The following is a 16,691-nucleotide window of genomic DNA, read 5'->3' on the forward strand; positions in this document are numbered from 1 at the left end:
CTAACCACCCCAGCCACGCGTCACTCACTGCAGCCACCAGAGAGCACCCAATCCGATCTTTCGGAGACTTTCAAAGACACGGTTCCTTTGTCAAGTAAACAGCCGGGACCTCCCAGTGAAAATGTGCGCTTCTGCACACATCCTTGAGCCCTCTCCCTGCCAAACCACCTGGAGGACGGCTATGAGGTCCGAGGTGGGGGGATAGTTGTGTTAAAAAACAAAACAAGACTGGTTTTTAGGCAGGACCAAGGCCCGCACAATCTGACGACCTCCCCCCCCCCCATCTCTCACCAGCTCCTCCAACTCATCAAAAGTCAAGTGAAAGAGGTGGAAGCCCGTGTAATACGGCCATGGGGAGCTCAGCCCCTCGTCTGAGGGCCACGGCCATGGGGAGCTCGGCCCCTCGTCTGAGGGCCACGGCCATGGGGAGCTCGGCTCGGCCCCTCATCTCAGGGCCACGGCCATGGGGAGCTCAGCTCGGCCCCTCATCTGCTCCGCGATCACCAGCCTTCTATATTCAAGGCCTACTCCACTGTCTTGTTCTGGGGAACTTGCCCCTCGAATACATGAACAATTTGGGGTTCAGAGGGGTTGGGAATGGCAGGGATTCCCTCATTTCCTGATTTCCTCAGCAGACCAATGGGCAGAAAAGGAATTGAAAGCTAAAAACAGCCGCAATGATATTTCTATATTATCTAATTTCACATAAGTGCTATCATCACCTGTTTTTACAGATGAGCAAACCCAATTGGGCAGAGGTTAAATGACTTCTTCAGGGTCCCACAGCTACCAGAAAGCAGAGGCAGGATTCCAACTTCAGTCTTCCTGGCTCCAAGCCTAGCCCTTCTTACAGGGATTCAGGCTACCTCACAAAGCTAAAGCCCTTTGGATCACCCTGGCACTGAGCCCCTGAAACCCAGCTAACGATCAGGATTTCGTGGTCATGAGCACGCCAATTACACAGCATCAGTGACTCCCCTAAGAAGCACCGGGCCCATCCCCTACATGAGACCAGCGAGAAGTGTTGTTCCCACAGAGCCACCAATGCTGGCAATGGGTTACCATCATTTCTTCGTGGAGACGGACAGACAGACAGACACAATGGCCAAGTTATGTCACCTGCTAGGGAGCCCACTCTGTGCATCATGGGGGTGATGGAAGATAGCTTCTGTTTTCTTGTCCCTCAGTCCCTGTGATAGGTTGTGGCAGGATGAATCACAAAAGAGACTAGCAGCCTCCTATCCTAATAAGGACAGAAAACCTCCTGGCTCATGTGGTGACAGTTCTTCCTAGTTCAGCCACCGATTCTGGGCTCAGACCCTGGCCACCCTGTCACAGGCAGCAAAGACTCTCCCAGAAGCCTCTAATCAAGCGTGTCCTTTAAGGAATGGTCAGAAAAATGTAATTCTTTTCCCATGCAGTTGGAGTGAGCTCGCCCAGCTCCATGTGAAGCACCTCAGCCTAAGACCCTGATACAAATGCATAGATGACCCCAACAGAGCTGGATCTAAGCTGCCAGGGTTGATTTGTTCTTCTCTCAGCACCTCAAGAATTGTGGGAAATCTGGTTTCCATCACTCCCTCAGCTACTTAATGCACATTTCCATCTCTGACGATCCAAACTAGTCCTAAAGCATACGTTCAAAGGCCCCATCCATCTAGGAAGTCTCCTTGGATCCATTAAGGAGGAAATGACCTTTCCCCCTTACTCCAAGTTCTTAGAGTACTTTGTTATTTTGTCTCCCATATCATTGTTCCCAGTTTACCTTAGATTTTGCTGCTTTTTTACTCCCCTCATCTTCCCACTAGATAGAAGTTGTTTGGAGCCAAGAAAGATGCCTGTACATCTCTTCATCCCTCTAAGGAGCCAGGAATGACATGATGCACACGTATGGGAGGCGGTCAGTAAATGGGCCCAATGTCAAGGGCCTTTGGGACCCATTCAGCTCTGTCCAAAGGTCAGAGCAGGCAACACTTGGAGAGGCACCAGGTCCTCAAGCCCCTCAGACCATCATGCCAATCTAGCTTCTTCACACTTCAGAGGCCATCTGCCCCAACCCACAGATAACCAGACTGCTCAAGTACAAAATCCTTCCTCCTTCCCTCCACCAAATGGCACCATTTGAAGGCTTTTAATGAAGGAAAACACAGAGAACCATGGCAGCTCATTCCAGTTTGGATAGCTTCAGTTGTGAAGAAACTGTTTCTGAACCCAATATTCAATTTGTCTCTTTGCAACTCGCACCCATTGCTCCTAAATCTGGGGCCAAGGAGAGCAACATTCATCATTCTTTGATGTGACAGCAGCTCCCTATCGTGGACTTCTCTGTTTTCTCTTCCCTCCATTAAGCATGCTTCATCCCTTTACCAGATCCTTCCATGGCAGGACTACAAGATCCTCCCTCGTTTTGATAGCAACCTTCTGGACTCTTTAGGGTAGAGAGATTTAACAGACAGGACAGCAAGACTCTTTCCAGCTAAAACTGGACAGTCATCTCCTCTTGAGCTGATCTGAACCTGTTTTGTGCTAATGCTGTTGAAGTCTTTGTCATTTGATGGAGAAGCTTGGACCTTTCTCTCTTCCTCTTCTCTCCTACCTTGCCCACTGGAACCAAATGCTTTCTTTATGTCCCAGAGCCTACCCATGGTGGCTCGAATCCATCAGGGAAGTAAAGGGCTTTTTCACTACTGCCTCACTTTTCTTGGTTATATATTCCCTAGTGGTCGTCTCTGTCCCGTTAATTTGTAGTTCAGAAAGCACAGAATTCACAGTGGCAGAAAACACAGAAGAACTCTCTTCCCTGCTCTACCTCCAAGGCTCAGCCCGATGCCGGACAAATAATAGGTGCTTAATTAATGCTTGTTGACTGATTGCAAGTGTCATTTCATCCAATGGAGTAGCAGGCCCTTGTCTCCTTTCTTTCTCCCTTTTATTTCAATATATCATGAACACACACACACACACACACACACACACACACACACACACTCACTCATACTCACACACACACATACTGTCACACACATTCACACACACATACTCACATACACACATTTACACACGCATACACTCACACTCACTCATACACACACATACACACTCACATACACACACATTCACACACAGACACACATAGTCATACACTCACACACACATATTCACATACACACACATTCACACACACACTCACACATTCACACACACACTCACACACACACATACTCACACACTCACATACACACACGTTCACACACACACTCACACATTCACACATACACTCACACACACTCACACACACATACTCTCACATACATTCATACACCCATACACACACATTCACAGACACACATAGTCACACACTCTCACACACACGCGCTCACACTCATACATACACTCACACACACATACTCTCACATACACACACATACACACACTCACACATAATCACACACATACACATACTCACATACACACACATTCACACACACACAGACACACATAGTCACACACACAGAGACACACATAGTCACACACTCACACACACACACACCCTTCCATCGTCTAGCTAACTCCCTCTGTCTCCTAAGAGTCGCCTTTCACTTTGGGGGGAGCCTTCTTGCTACAGAATTTCGGAAGCTTGTGGCGGATCCTTTCCCGGACTGTGTCCCCTGTGAACCTGCTTTTTCTGACACCACAGATATTCCACGTTCCTCCTTTGGAGCCAGATCTACCAGGCTCGTTCACAGGCATCACCTTTTTAAGCCCCTGTGCCCTTCCTATAGGTGCCTTTTTCTTCTAAAGCTTCTGATTCGGCTGACCACACCCCTGGCAAGAGTGACCTCTCCGATCCGCCAGTTTTCAGCTTCTTTCCTAAAGCTTCCTGACTGTTAGAGGAACTTTCTAGCTTCCTCAGCCATCTCATTCATGCCCATAAGAGTCGCACAAGTGGGGGGTGGGGGTGGGGGGAGGAATCTGGTTAAACAAAGCCTGAGAAACAGTTTGGTGGGTTCTGTGTCTACAACATCCCCCCCTTCACCTCTAGCCTCTTAATTATCATTGTTATTCCAAACAATTGCTTTTGATCATCCCAGGGGCAGGAAAGCCCCACCCACTGTCACCATTTCCATCGCCCCATTCCCTGGAGCATTAAGTCCTAACTCGCCATTTTATATACCTCTCTTTGATCTCCCCATTTCTCTCGCCTTCGTTTGGGCCCAGATTTCTTGCATTATTCTAAGAGTATCCTTACTTCTGTGCTTAGTTTTCGTCTTCTCTTTAAGATAACCTTCATTTCAGTGTCCCTCCCTTGGCTGTAGCATCATACATTTAGAAGAAGAAAGGACCTTTGGAGACATATATTCAACCCTCTTCCTGTGAGAGGTGAGGAAACTAAGTCACAGGGAGCTTAAATTACTGACCAAAGTCCTAGCCAGCATGTCCAAGAGCCATGACTTTTGTCCTAGTTGTCAACTCTAGATCCAACTCATTTCCCATTCATCTCCATATCCAAATGTAGGGGGGAATAAAAGTTCACATAAAGGCAGCACCCTGAGAAACTAACATAATGACAAATCTCCAGCACCAATTGAGTATTCTATAATATGTCTTGGAAACCAAAGGTAAGCGCACAGGATTAGAAACATGAGGCTCTGGTGGATGTCAAAGAATATCATCATCAACCAAGTCATCAGTCTTCCAAAATAGCAGTATGATGCTGAGTTAAAATAATCTAGGCAAAAATTAGTCCTAAATTTTAAAAATAATAATAATGACAATTTAAAAAATTCAATTAAAAGTGAGTCAAACATGGAGGCTGACATTAGCATAAGTGCTTCAAAGCATTGTTTATTCAAGCTTGGAGATGAGGGAGAAGAAAAGTGGGCACGAATGTATTAAAGGAGCTCGAAAAGTGCAGCCAAAGTGGAGAGAGGATTTGCTAACAAGAGGCATTTTAAAGATTGATTTTTGTGTGGTTTTGATCTCCACTATAATTTGAAATCTTAAACATATCTATAGAAAATGAACCAAGTTGTATTCTACACCGCAGCCTTCCCCCCACAAGATTATTCAGAGATGCTGACAAATGTGCTGTGGGTAAAGAAAAAGAAAGGGTGAGAGGAATATTCTAAGTTGATCCCTTCCTCAACTGACTATCTGTTATTTGAGTAAAGTTTTATGGAGTTTACCTCCAGTTTCCTCCCATTTTCCCTTTCTAATACTGGGAGGAGCCCAGTTAGCTTGACATTTGGCTTTTAAACTTTAGCTCCCAGAAGAAATCAAGCAAACTTCAATACTATACTCCCAGACCCCCACAGCAAAACATTCGGTGCTGAATTAAGTTTCCACTTCTCAGAGTTCAAAGTTGGAACATTTCAGAGGCTTTAGTGCATGCTGGAAAACTGCCCCACCGCTCTGGCCTCCATTTCTCCCTCCTTCAGCCTCTATATGTCTGTCTGACTACTCTTCTCTGGCTATTCAACTTTATCTGCCTAGAGACTGCTCAGATTTCCAGTATATGAAAAAGAATCTGAGATCTCATTAGCAAAACGATTTCTCTCTTCCGGAGAATGAGCAGCCTCCTCTGGAAGGTGGTTAAATCCTAAGAAACTTATTGCTACTCACCCACGCATGACAAAGGGAAACATGGTGTCCAGGTAGGTAGAGGACCCTGTCCTTACCTCATTCACTTAAATTCTGGATCAGATTCATTTCCATACTAAGTCTAAGAGGATCTTGGGAACTTTTAACCCTAAGTCAGATGTGTTGAACAAAGGGGTATGTTGCATATTTTCTTCGTGCTATTTTCCTTCAGATCCAGCTCAAATTCTATCTCTTATGTGAAGCCTTTCCTGATTTCTCACTTACTAAAGTCTTCACCCCGATTCCCTTGCATTCATTTTGTATTTCATTACATATTTACATATATGTATACACATATGTATGTATGTATATATATATATATATATATGTGTGTGTGTGTGTGTATTTGGACTATTTTACCTCAGGATATGATGTTCTTGAGATCAGAAACTGGCTTATTTTTGTCCTTGTGTTCGCAGAGAACATACAGCCTGACACATAATAGGAACTTCAGAAATCTGCTAATTGATTGGCCTTGATTTGGCATATAAATGAAGCTAAAGGAACAAGATAGGACCTTTCTAACCTTTATTCAACTGCCTCCTGAGCTGGTTACAGTGGCTTTTAGCTTCCACATGTAGCACCAATTTGGCCTGGTCAGAAAGAGGCTTTCTAGGCCTGCTACCCTATTAGAAAGGAAAGGAGATAACCAGTAGATGATCCTGAGGACTCCAGAAGTTATTGGGACTCATCGGGAATCATCTTGTCATCTTTGTGGCTGCCTATGTTCTTTCAAACCTTTGAAAAGAGCTTCTCTCTCCCCATCTGAATGGAACAGCCATTTCTACATCCTTATGTTCATTGTCCTCTCTGTAACATTGATTGCTCCTCACTCCATTTTAACTCCTATGGTACGTAAGTCTCTTTATTCTCTCTGTCCACTTATTCTCCTTTTCCCTTGAGTTTGCCTCTTTCTCTTCTCAAACCCTTCCTGTATCCATTCCCCCCACCAGCTCATCTTTCTTTGTCTTTTCTCCCCTTTGACAATCATAGCCATCCCTCTAACTCTATGTGGGACCCTCCCCAAATGCATATATTCCAGATGTCATGTTCTTCCTCTCTTGCGGACCACCATTGCCAAAAGCCTGTGGTCTAACTTCCAGCAGAAGTTGACGAGCCAGTCAAAGCCAACATGAAGTAGATTTGTCTCTGAAATATTTCCAACCAGTGGTCATTACAATTTTGTGAGAAGACTTCCATTAATAGGGAATTTGCTACCTACTAAGGCAACCCATTCAATGTTCAGATAGTCTGAATTGTCAGAAGTTTTTATTATTGTTTGCTTTTTTCCAACTCTGAAATCAAGCATAAATTTGCCTTTTTGTAATTTCCACCCGTCCGGGATAAGAATGCAATCTTTCCTTTGCCAAGTATTTGGCCTGAAATCTCATATTTGATTCTTATAACAATTCTGTGAGTTGTAGACAGGCATTAACTCCATTTTAGAGATGAGGAAACTGGGACTTGGGAACTTAGGATTTGCTCATGGCTGTAATGGTCTAACACATGATTTGAACCCAGTTCTTCATGACTCTGAAATAGTAAATTATAACATGATGCTACCTTTCCCTTTCCCTCTCTACCCTCAAATTAAGTTCCACTTACTTCCCTGAATTTATATTTTATCCATACCATAGACTGTAAGAGCCCAGAGGGCTGGCTCCCCAGCCCTGGGAGAGATGCCAGTCAACAAGCAGGTTTGGGATGACTCCTCCTCAGGAGGACTCCCACTCTCAGATGGTCCTCAGCTCTTTGCATTGCTCAGAAACGTAGGAATGAGTGTTTTCTTCAATATTCAAATGGCTCCCGACCCCTTTGGGACTCTGCCATCTGTGCAGTAAGGCCCCAGGTCATGGTTCCAGACTCCTGGTTCTCCAAGGTGATATGACGGGGGGAGACTTTTGGGCTTCACGACACGGCCACTGGGAGCGGCAGCCTACTCTAGTGGAGGGAAGGACGGACCTGCAGCCGGGAAGCTCTGGCACCGGGTCAGATCACCCAGGATCAGGTTTGCCTCCTGGAGCCTCAGTTTCCCCACTCAAAGAAGCACCATGATAATATAATCCTACAGCACTTACCTCCAAGGTTGGTTAGAGCTCAGGTGTAGGCCCTTGCAGACTCTACGCTCTGGTCACCTCATTGTTGCTGTGCAAAAGTCAGCAGAAAAGAATATACTTGGAGAAAGGGGGCGGTCTGAGCTCTTGCAAGCAGTTGACACTTCCTGAATACAGCTCGGGTGCGGTGGGCCGCGATGAGTAGCCCCACACTTCCTGGCCTGGGTTGTGGGCTGGCAGCGTTATGGTCCACCATCTTGGGCCACGTGGGCAGCAGGAAAGAAGTTCGGGTCACTGTCCATAGGTTACCTTCTTGCGTCGTCTGTGTGAGGAAATCCAGGGAAAGGGCCACAGCAGGAAAAGAGACCGGTTCACTGTGAGACCTGCTACTCACTCTCTAACAGTGTAACGGCCCCCCTTCCCGCTGCACACCGCGAGGGTCCGCTCCGGCTGGACGCTGCTCGGCCGGCAGGCTGCAGAGCCGATGGATTCCCGGCGGCATGTCGTCGAAGCCCACGGCCCGCAGCTTTGGGAAAGCACTTCTGTCTCTGTCTTTGTGTGTTGCCTTAGAAAACACGGAAGCTCTTCTTCAGAAAAGTGCTGGAAACGTGCAAGCTCTTCTCCAGGAGAGCGGGATCCTTTTGGTTTGAGAGGATGTGGAGGAGGGGATTGCTGACTGGCTGGGAGAGGAGGCAGATTCCCAAAAGAGCAGAAGACCCCTACGCTGTCCCTCATGCTGTTTCTGAAGCGAACGCACCCCCAAATGACCCACAAAACCCTGGCGTCCAGAGGCCAGTTGGGAAACACTGGGGAAAGGCCAGTGTCAAGAGCCCCTGTGGAAGGAATCAGGCGCGGGTACCTGTTTGCTGGGCAGCTGGTGGTGGCATCTGGGGACTTCTCTGCGCACTGTACTGGACGGAGCCCACGGGCCGGTACTGCTGAGGCGATGAGGTAGGGAACTGACCAGACGGGTAATAGTACACTGGCATCGGCTGCGGGGAGAAGGGCGAGAGTGGCATGAGTGCACTGTGCTCTGCGGGGAGAAATCCCTGTCTCCTCCCTCGGGGGACCTCAGCCCAGCTTTTGGGAGCAGTGGAGGTCGGCTTTGACTTGCGCTCCCTCCCTCTCAGACCCAGACGGCTGTCTCCCCAGCGTCCTGGTCCTACCGAAACCCTCCCCCTTAGCCTGGCAGCCTCGTTAGAGCGGGGTCCCACTCCTGGCTCCCCGAGCCCTGAAGCATGTCCTTCCCCCGGCCAGAAGGAACATCCTGAATGAATGGTGTCCTCCTAAAACCGGACCCAGCTTGTTTCTGTCTGAGACCCGACAGCCCCTTGTTCATCATCACCGTTCAGTGCATGTTTGCAGAACTTCGTACTAATTACAATTAATATTATCGAGCATTATTGTTCAATGGATATTAATGAGCAGTGAAAATAAGAACGTTCAGACGAGTCCAGGGCATCTCACAATGTAAGGTCACAGTTGAGGAGAAGTGCAGGGGTAGTCACAAGTATAGATGGAAGTACAGGTGTAGATGCAGATCTAGATGGAAGTGGAGGTAGAGGTGGAGATGGAGGGGTAGATGAAGGTGTAGACAGAAATAGAGATAGACCATTACATTCTTTGTTGGGAGACAACCTGCTTACATGGAAGTGAATGCAAAATACATGTAGAGGGATTTGGCGGGAAGATTTAGTAACTGGGAAATTAGGGAAAGCTTCCCATAAGAGCTGGAACTTGAGTTGAATCTGGAGGAAATTAGAGATTCACTGAAGTGTTTGAGTCAGATTGAAAAAGTCCTAAGACCCCCTTGGGTTGGGTGTACAAATAAATTTGGCTCAAATCAAAACTGCAGCTAGAAATGGAAGTGCAGGTGGAGATGGAGCTGAAAGTGCAGGGGGAGATGGAGCTGAATGCAGGGGGAGATGGAGCTGAATGCAGGTGGAGATGGAGCTGAAAGTGCAGGGGGAGATGGAGCTGAATGCAGGGGGAGATGGAGCTGAATGCAGGGGGAGATGGAGCTGAAAGTGCAGGGGGAGATGGAGCTGAATGCAGGGGGAGATGGAGCTGAATGCAGGGGGAGATGGAGCTGAATGCAGGGGGAGATGGAGCTGAATGCAGGGGGAGATGGAGCTGAAAGTGCAGGGGGAGATGGAGCTGAATGCAGGGGGAGATGGAGCTGAAAGTGCAGGGGGAGATGGAGCTGAATGCAGGGGGAGATGGAGCTGAAAGTGCAGGGGAAGATGGAGCTGAAAGTGCAGGGGGAGATGGAGCTGAATGCAGGGGGAGATGGAGCTGAAAGTGCAGGGGGAGATGGAGCTGAAAGTGCAGGGGGAGATGGAGCTGAAAGTGCAGGTGGAGATGGAGCTGAATGCAGGGGGAGATGGAGCTGAATGCAGGGGGAGATGGAGCTGAAAGTGCAGGGGGAGATGGAGCTGAAAGTGCAGGGGGAGATGGAGCTGAAAGTGCAGGGGGAGATGGAGCTGAAAGTGCAGGGGGAGATGGAGCAGAAAGTTCAGGGGGAGATGGAGCTGAATGCAGGGGGAGATGGAGCTGAAAGTACAGGGGGAGATGGAGCTGAGTGCAGGTGGAGATGGAGCTGAATGCAGGTGGAGATGGAGCTGAAAGTGCAGGTGGAGATGGAGCTGAAAGTGCAGGGGGAGATGGAGCTGAATTCAGGGGGAGATGGAGCTGAATGCAGGGGGAGATGGAGCTGAAAGTGCAGGGGAAGATGGAGCTGAAAGTGCAGGGGAAGATGGAGCTGAAGGTGCAGGGGGAGATGGAGCTGAAAGTGCAGGGGGAGATGGAGCTGAAAGTGCAGGGGGAGATGGAGCTGAATGCAGGGGGAGATGGAGCTGAAAGTGCAGGGGGAGATGGAGCTGAAAGTGCAGGGGGAGATGGAGCTGAAAGTGCAGGGGGAGATGGAGCTGAATGCAGGGGGAGATGGAGCTGAATGCAGGGGGAGATGGAGCTGAAAGTGCAGGGGGAGATGGAGCTGAAAGTGCAGGGGGAGATGGAGCTGAAAGTGCAGGGGGAGATGGAGCTGAATGCAGGGGGAGATGGAGCTGAAAGTGCAGGGGGAGATGGAGCTGAAGGTGCAGGGGGAGATGGATCTCATCTCCATGAGGGGTACTCGAGCCATCAGCTCTACCCCGTAACCAGTGCTCATACAGTCCACTTGAATACTTCCAGTGAGACAGGGCTCACTACCACTCAGAGACAGTTACTCATCCCAGTTTTGGACAGCATTGACTGGAATTATCCCCTCCCTGGACCACATACACATGGGGAAAATGGAATATGGAATTTGCCTTCAGGACCACGAGTGGCAATGGCCGATGACTGGAGAGGTCGCTCCTTGAGCATCCTCTCCGATGCCCTTGGATCCTCCTGTTGCTGCTCCTGTGAATGCACGGGTGACTCATTTGCCGAGCTCGTCCCTCTCTTCCCAGCCCCACATGCACCTTCCTCAATCCCTCTGTTGGATGGAGCACCGTCTGGTTTACAAGCCCCGGCAGGGAACGCCTCGTGATCCAGAATTCGCCCAGAGGCCCCTCTTACTCCCTCCTGGGCCCTGCGTTCTCGCTGAATCCATCACCACTCAGGGGGTTCTGCAGCGCGTTTCGATACGAGGACATTGAAGTCTTCATCCCGCAGAGTCCTGTGTCCCCCCGCCCTCTGACACGGTCCTCTGTGTCGCATTCTGCCACGTTTGGCCTTGGGCAGCGGAAGCAGGGCCTGACTGTTTGTGGCTGCAGACCGGGGGCCGCAGACACCCAAAGGCTGCCTTCGAGGCTCTGACGCGGGACTCTGGGAAACCAAGGGCGACGGGCCCAGACGCGGAGGCTGATGCAGCGTCTCCCCCATAAGCACACGAGCGCCGAGCCAGACACCACGCCTTCCGGAGACGAGGAAAGACCGTGAAGACCGCCGAGGAGGGGCTACCGTCCCCCTCCCTGCGAAGACGAGCAGCAGGGCCTTGTGGCACCTCCCCAGGCTGCAGTGGTTTCTCTCTAAAGAGTGATTTATCCGTGACCTGTATCCGGGGACAAGGGGAAGCTGAAGCTGCCCTGTGAATTCTGAACAGCCAGGCAAGGAGGGGCTCCTAATGAGGCCGGGCTTGGATGTCCGCGTGCAGCTGGCAAACGGGCCAGGACTTTGAGCTGCCCATTTCGCTTCCTGACAGTAATCACCCGTGCATCGGGCCCAGAGCCCCGGGAGACGGCTGTGGGTGTTCGGCGGCGGGCAGCAGAACGCCATCCATCTTGGAGGAGACAGTAAAAATCACTGATCTGTGGTGTCTTACATGTCGGAGCCAATTAAGGATGATGAACAGCACCTGTGGCGGCCCGGATGGGCTCGTTCCACCCACAGGATGATGGGACGCTGGACGTCCACTTCCCTTACTCCCGCCTAGTCAGAGGCTGGGGAGAGGAAGGCGGGAAGCAGCCCCGGTGCCGTCCTCACCCGCCCCGGGAAGTGGCCGTCCGGGATCCTAGTCCCCCGTGCTCCCCACACACGCCATCTCCTCCCCAGCACGAGGCAGCCTGGACTCCGTCACCGAGCGCCTCTTGGATGAGCGGGGGGAGTGGCTAAGTTCGACGATTATTTACCCTTCAGTAACTGGATGAGCGTCCCCCGCCCGGCCTCTGCTGCTCCTCCGAGCAGGTCAAGAAAGGCCATGGTACCCACAGGACATGGAGTGCAGCGGAGGGAGGGGGCACACACGGCAGGCCGGGCTCGAGGGTGCAGCTCGAGGTACCTACCTGGGCGGGGGCAGCCTGCTGGACGAACCCCTGGGGCGCCGGGGAGGGCTGGAGGACCTGCTGGGAGAGGGGAGGCCCCGAGCCCGAGAAGCCTCCGGGAGGGAGCTGCTGACCCGTGGAGGTGAGGACGTAGGCTGGCTGCTGACCCGGCTGCTGCAGGAGCGGCTGCGGGTACACGGGGCCGGGCGGGGGCTCGGGGGCATCTCCCGAAGACTGCCGGCTCAGGCTGATCTGGCTGAACTGGGCGGCCATGTCGTCTCTCTGTGAGGCAGAAAGTGAAGCAGGGAATGACGCACCGAGCGACGGGGGGTGCAGCAGGGCAAGAGGGGAGCGGGGCCCAGATCCCAGGCCAAGGGGGTGAGGAAAAGGGGGATCCCGGAGGGGAGGACGGGGCACCCTAGAACTGGGCCTCTTCTCCCTGGGCTTCTGAGGAGACAGCAGCCAGCCCTGGGGGCCGAGCTCCCAGAAGCACCTTCTTTCTGACCAGAGGGAGCTCCCGGGGTCGGCAGGTCCGACACGCGCCTTCCCCGGGTTCTCCTCAATGGGATTCAGTTCAGGAACATGCCGGTGCTTGGCCACTTCCGGCCAGCCCCTACCCTTGGCAGAGAAACCGGGCCCGAGTTCTGAACACGCCTCGGAAGCGTCGACCAACGTCCCCCTCCCCTCCCATCTCTGTGGCCGTGTAAGCAGAAGCCCCCGTGGGAGCCGGGGGGGGAGGAACCACAAAGGCTCTTCTATCGCCCCCTCCCTCCACAGTGAGGGGCTCTGGTTGGTTAGAGCAGCAGGAAATCGAGGCACTCAGACACAATCACATACGTGTGCACGCACACACACACACACACACACACACACCCACGCACACACTTCCCCGGGCACTCTCCACAGCCCTCAGGGCCCCGACGCCCGCGCACGTGCCCTACCACAGGAAACTGCTGCGCCGGAGACACGGGCAGGAGGTGCTGGGGAGGGAAGGAGACGCCGGGGTACTGCCCTGCCTGCGAGGAGGGCTGCAGAGCCTGCAGGGGGAGAGACGAAGGCCCGGCTCAGGTCTCCCCCTGGGCCCCAGGCGCGCAGCTGCCCCCCCTTTCTCGTCCCCCTCTCTCCCTGGGGGTGACTGGGGGCTACCACTGCCTTTCTTCCTCAGGTGGCTTTCCAGGACCTCACCGAATTCAGTGGGGCAGGAAGAGGGGAGCCCAAAGGCACTGGGGGCGCTCTGGCTGGCGAGGGCGGGCGGAGGGATGGAGCGCGGCCCATCTGCCAGCTTCAGCCTGGAGCCGGCCGGCGGCTCGCCCGTGGAACCCGAGCCCGGAAGCACTGCTTGGGAGTCACTCCTCCCCCACCCCGTGGCCATGGGTAACCCTAGAACCAGGGCAGGGAGGGAGAGGCTCGGCCAGAGGAAGCCGTCCCCGCCCCAGGCCCGCGGCTCCCCGGAGGAGGTGCTGTTGGGTCCCCGGGGCCAGGGGCTCCCAGAGCCATGGGCTTGACCCCAGAGAGCAGAGCCAGGGTTAGGGTGAAGCAGAGAAGCTTTAGGCTTAAAGCCTGGAGTCCCTTGGTAAGGGAGAGACGAACCCTCCTGGAGCCCCGAGAGCAGGTAGCAGGTTCTGCGCCCCCCACCCCCGCAGGCCCTAAAGCCGAGGCTGCAGAGCCCCTGTGGGGGAGTGGCCCCTCTGACGCCGTGACTGTGAAGGGGAAGGCCCCCACGGAGGCCCCTGGGAGAGGTTAGGAGGCCGGAACTCCTTCCGGCTAGTGAGGCCGTGGAGGGGGAACGTGAAATCCCAGGCCTGGAAGAGGCTCACAGGCCTCCGAGTCCAGGGACTGCAGCCCAGGGGAAAGTGACTCGTCCAAGGTCACCGGGCACTTTCTGGTGAAGTTACCAAGTGACTGACTGGCTGCTGTAACCCACCAGCCGCCCCTGCAGCCGGGCCACGGAGCCCCACACGCGTCTCCTACAGTGCCCCGAGGGGGAGACCGCCGCCCCTGCCAAACCGGCCGCCCCTCTCTGGGGCGCCTCCCTCTCCCCGTCCTGGCCCAGCCCAGCTTCCCCTACCTGCGTGACAAGATGGGGGGCCATCTGCTGCTGCGGTGGCTGCACCTGCTGTGGGGCCTGGGGCGAAGGCTGCTGGGGCTGGGCCCCCATCGGGCTCCTCACGGGCTGCTGGCTGCTCGGGGGGTTGTAGACGGCCGGCGTCCCGTCGGGATTCACGAACGGCTGGCCTGAAATGCAAAGGGCCAGTCTGGGGATGGGCTCGTCCCCCTTTAGCAGGAGAGATGACTCAGCCAGTGGCAGGAGGCCCGGAGGTGGGCAGCGGAGGCTGCTGGGAGGCTCTCCCGGGGATTGAGCCTTCGCAGATGGAAGGCCTTGCTCCCGGTGACCCGGCCGTCGGAATCTGGCGCTCACTCTTCCGCCCGGCCCGGGAGCAGCTTGGAGTCGATAGCACTTTCAGGCTGGCGAACCGTTTGCCCAGCCCCTGGGAGTTTTAGCAGAAGCCTAATGCACGTCTGGGCCGGGTGCCGCGGAGGGCAGGGCCGCTGGGCTGCCGGCTTCCCGCACCCCGAGCTGCAGTTACCTGCCCGCTGCCCGGCAGCCCCCGAGGGACCGGCTCCTGGCCCCCGCCCCGGTCGCCGGCCCCCCGTTCTGCCTGCAGGATGCCCAGGGAGGGAGGCCCCGACCCAGGACCCTTCTGGGTGCCCCCGGGAGTCCCTGCCGGCTCCCGACCACTCTCCAGGGTGCTGATAGCAACCCCTGCCGTGGATCGGGGATTTCCAGGTTTGGGAAGAGCTTCCCCCAGATTGTCGCTCCCATGTTCATCAGAACGAGGGTTTTTTACACGGGACATTTCTCTTCGCACCTCTTCTGGGGAGGGCCAGGGGTCAGAGACTGAGCGCGTCGGTCGTGGGGACCGGACGTGGGGGTCAGGAGCCACCGGGGACGCCCCGGCTGGCGGCTTCTTAGCCCAGCACACGGCCGCCACAGGGCGGCGGGCCTGGGGAGCTCGGAGGCAAGAGCCCTTGGAGCCCGTGTCCTCTGCGCGCAGTCACGGAACAAGTGGAGAATGCAGGACTACATGGTCTGAGGGGCGCCGCCTCCTAAAGAAGGAGAGGAACTTCCTGGGGGCACTTTGGGGCACCTCTTAGGAGTCCCAAGCTCAAAGTTCCATGAAGAGGCGTGAAGACAGGAGACCATGCAATGGGGGATCACACGACAGGGGGCAGTGGAGGACAAGAACTTCTGCTATTACCACAAGTTATTTGCACCGTGGAGGCTCAAAAGGAAGCCGGTCTCCAGTTCATCCCCCCCTTCAAGCTCATTCTAAGGCATGGGGGGGGGCGATAAGGTTGGACTCTGCTAGGTTTTGAGGACGGACTGAAACGTCACTCCCTTCTGCAGGACTTGCGGGCCCTGGGGAAAGGCGGGAGCCCCCAAGAGAAAAGGCCCTTGTCCAAATTGTTTACAAATGGCCAGGATGTGGCATGTGTGCGCGTGGCAGGTGTTCTCTGAGATAGAAGCAGGGTGACGCCCCCTCCTCCAAGATCTGACACCCCCCTCCCCCAGAGCCAAAGCTAACCGAAGTAACCCTCGGGCCACAGCCAAACCCGACTCCCAAGGGGGGGCCGGGGGGGGGCTGTCCCCTCAGTGTCTCTCCGAAATCCTTCAGAGTCCGGAGCCTTGCCAGGCCTCCCCCCCCCCCCCGATCACGCTGGGGTTCCTTGGGCCCCTCTCTCTCGAAGCAGGAGGAGCGACCCGTCTCCCACGGGGCAGGAAAGCCCCACTGAGGCTGGACCGCCCCGGGGGCGGGAGGGAGCCCCGAGTCAAGGGGAAGCGGCCCCCTGCTCCCCACCCACACCCCACTTTTCCTCCCAAATTCAGAAGGGCTCCCCAACAAGCCACTCACCGGTGTGGGGGTTGAGGAGGATGCTGCCCGGGGGGATGCCTGCGGCTTCAAGTGGGAGCAGGATGTAGCTGGGGTTGCCGGGGGTGGCCTGGCCACTCAGGCCGTTCTCCGAGAAGGCCCCGCTGCCCGAGGAGGGGGCGGGCCCCCCAGGGAGGAGGGGGCCGCTTTGGAGGGGCTGATGGGCTCTGGACAGGGACCCCGAGGAGCCGGCGCTGCTGGAAGATTCCGAGCCTGAAATGGGGAGACACGGACGGGTTAGAGGCGTGTGCGTGCCAGGCGTGCACCAAGTATGTACCAGATGTGTGCCCAAGAATGTATCAGAGCACACTAAGTATGTG

At 54.1% G+C, this 16,691-nt stretch overlaps 1 protein-coding gene across 14 annotated transcripts in view; it reads right to left on the bottom strand.

The window, feature by feature from the left end:
* ARPP21 (cAMP regulated phosphoprotein 21) overlaps positions 1 to 16,691 on the bottom strand; it is a 151,703-nt gene that overhangs the window by 21,013 nt on the left and 113,999 nt on the right. For 12 of the 14 annotated variants that reach the window (XM_074284597.1, XM_074284606.1, XM_074284605.1 and 9 more), the window contains 5 exons: positions 16,354 to 16,584; positions 14,508 to 14,674; positions 13,381 to 13,476; positions 12,461 to 12,721; positions 8,554 to 8,686 (listed from right to left, as the gene is read on the bottom strand). In XM_074284597.1, coding sequence (XP_074140698.1) covers positions 8,554 to 8,686; positions 12,461 to 12,721; positions 13,381 to 13,476; positions 14,508 to 14,674; positions 16,354 to 16,584 — 888 coding nt within the window. The remainder of the gene's footprint in view (positions 1 to 8,553; positions 8,687 to 12,460; positions 12,722 to 13,380; positions 13,477 to 14,507; positions 14,675 to 16,353; positions 16,585 to 16,691) is intronic. The other 2 variants (XM_074284601.1, XM_074284595.1) reach the window with 1 other exon arrangement.

This window comes from Sminthopsis crassicaudata, chromosome 1, assembly GCF_048593235.1.
Source record: "Sminthopsis crassicaudata isolate SCR6 chromosome 1, ASM4859323v1, whole genome shotgun sequence".
NCBI classification, from domain to species: domain Eukaryota; kingdom Metazoa; phylum Chordata; class Mammalia; order Dasyuromorphia; family Dasyuridae; genus Sminthopsis; species Sminthopsis crassicaudata.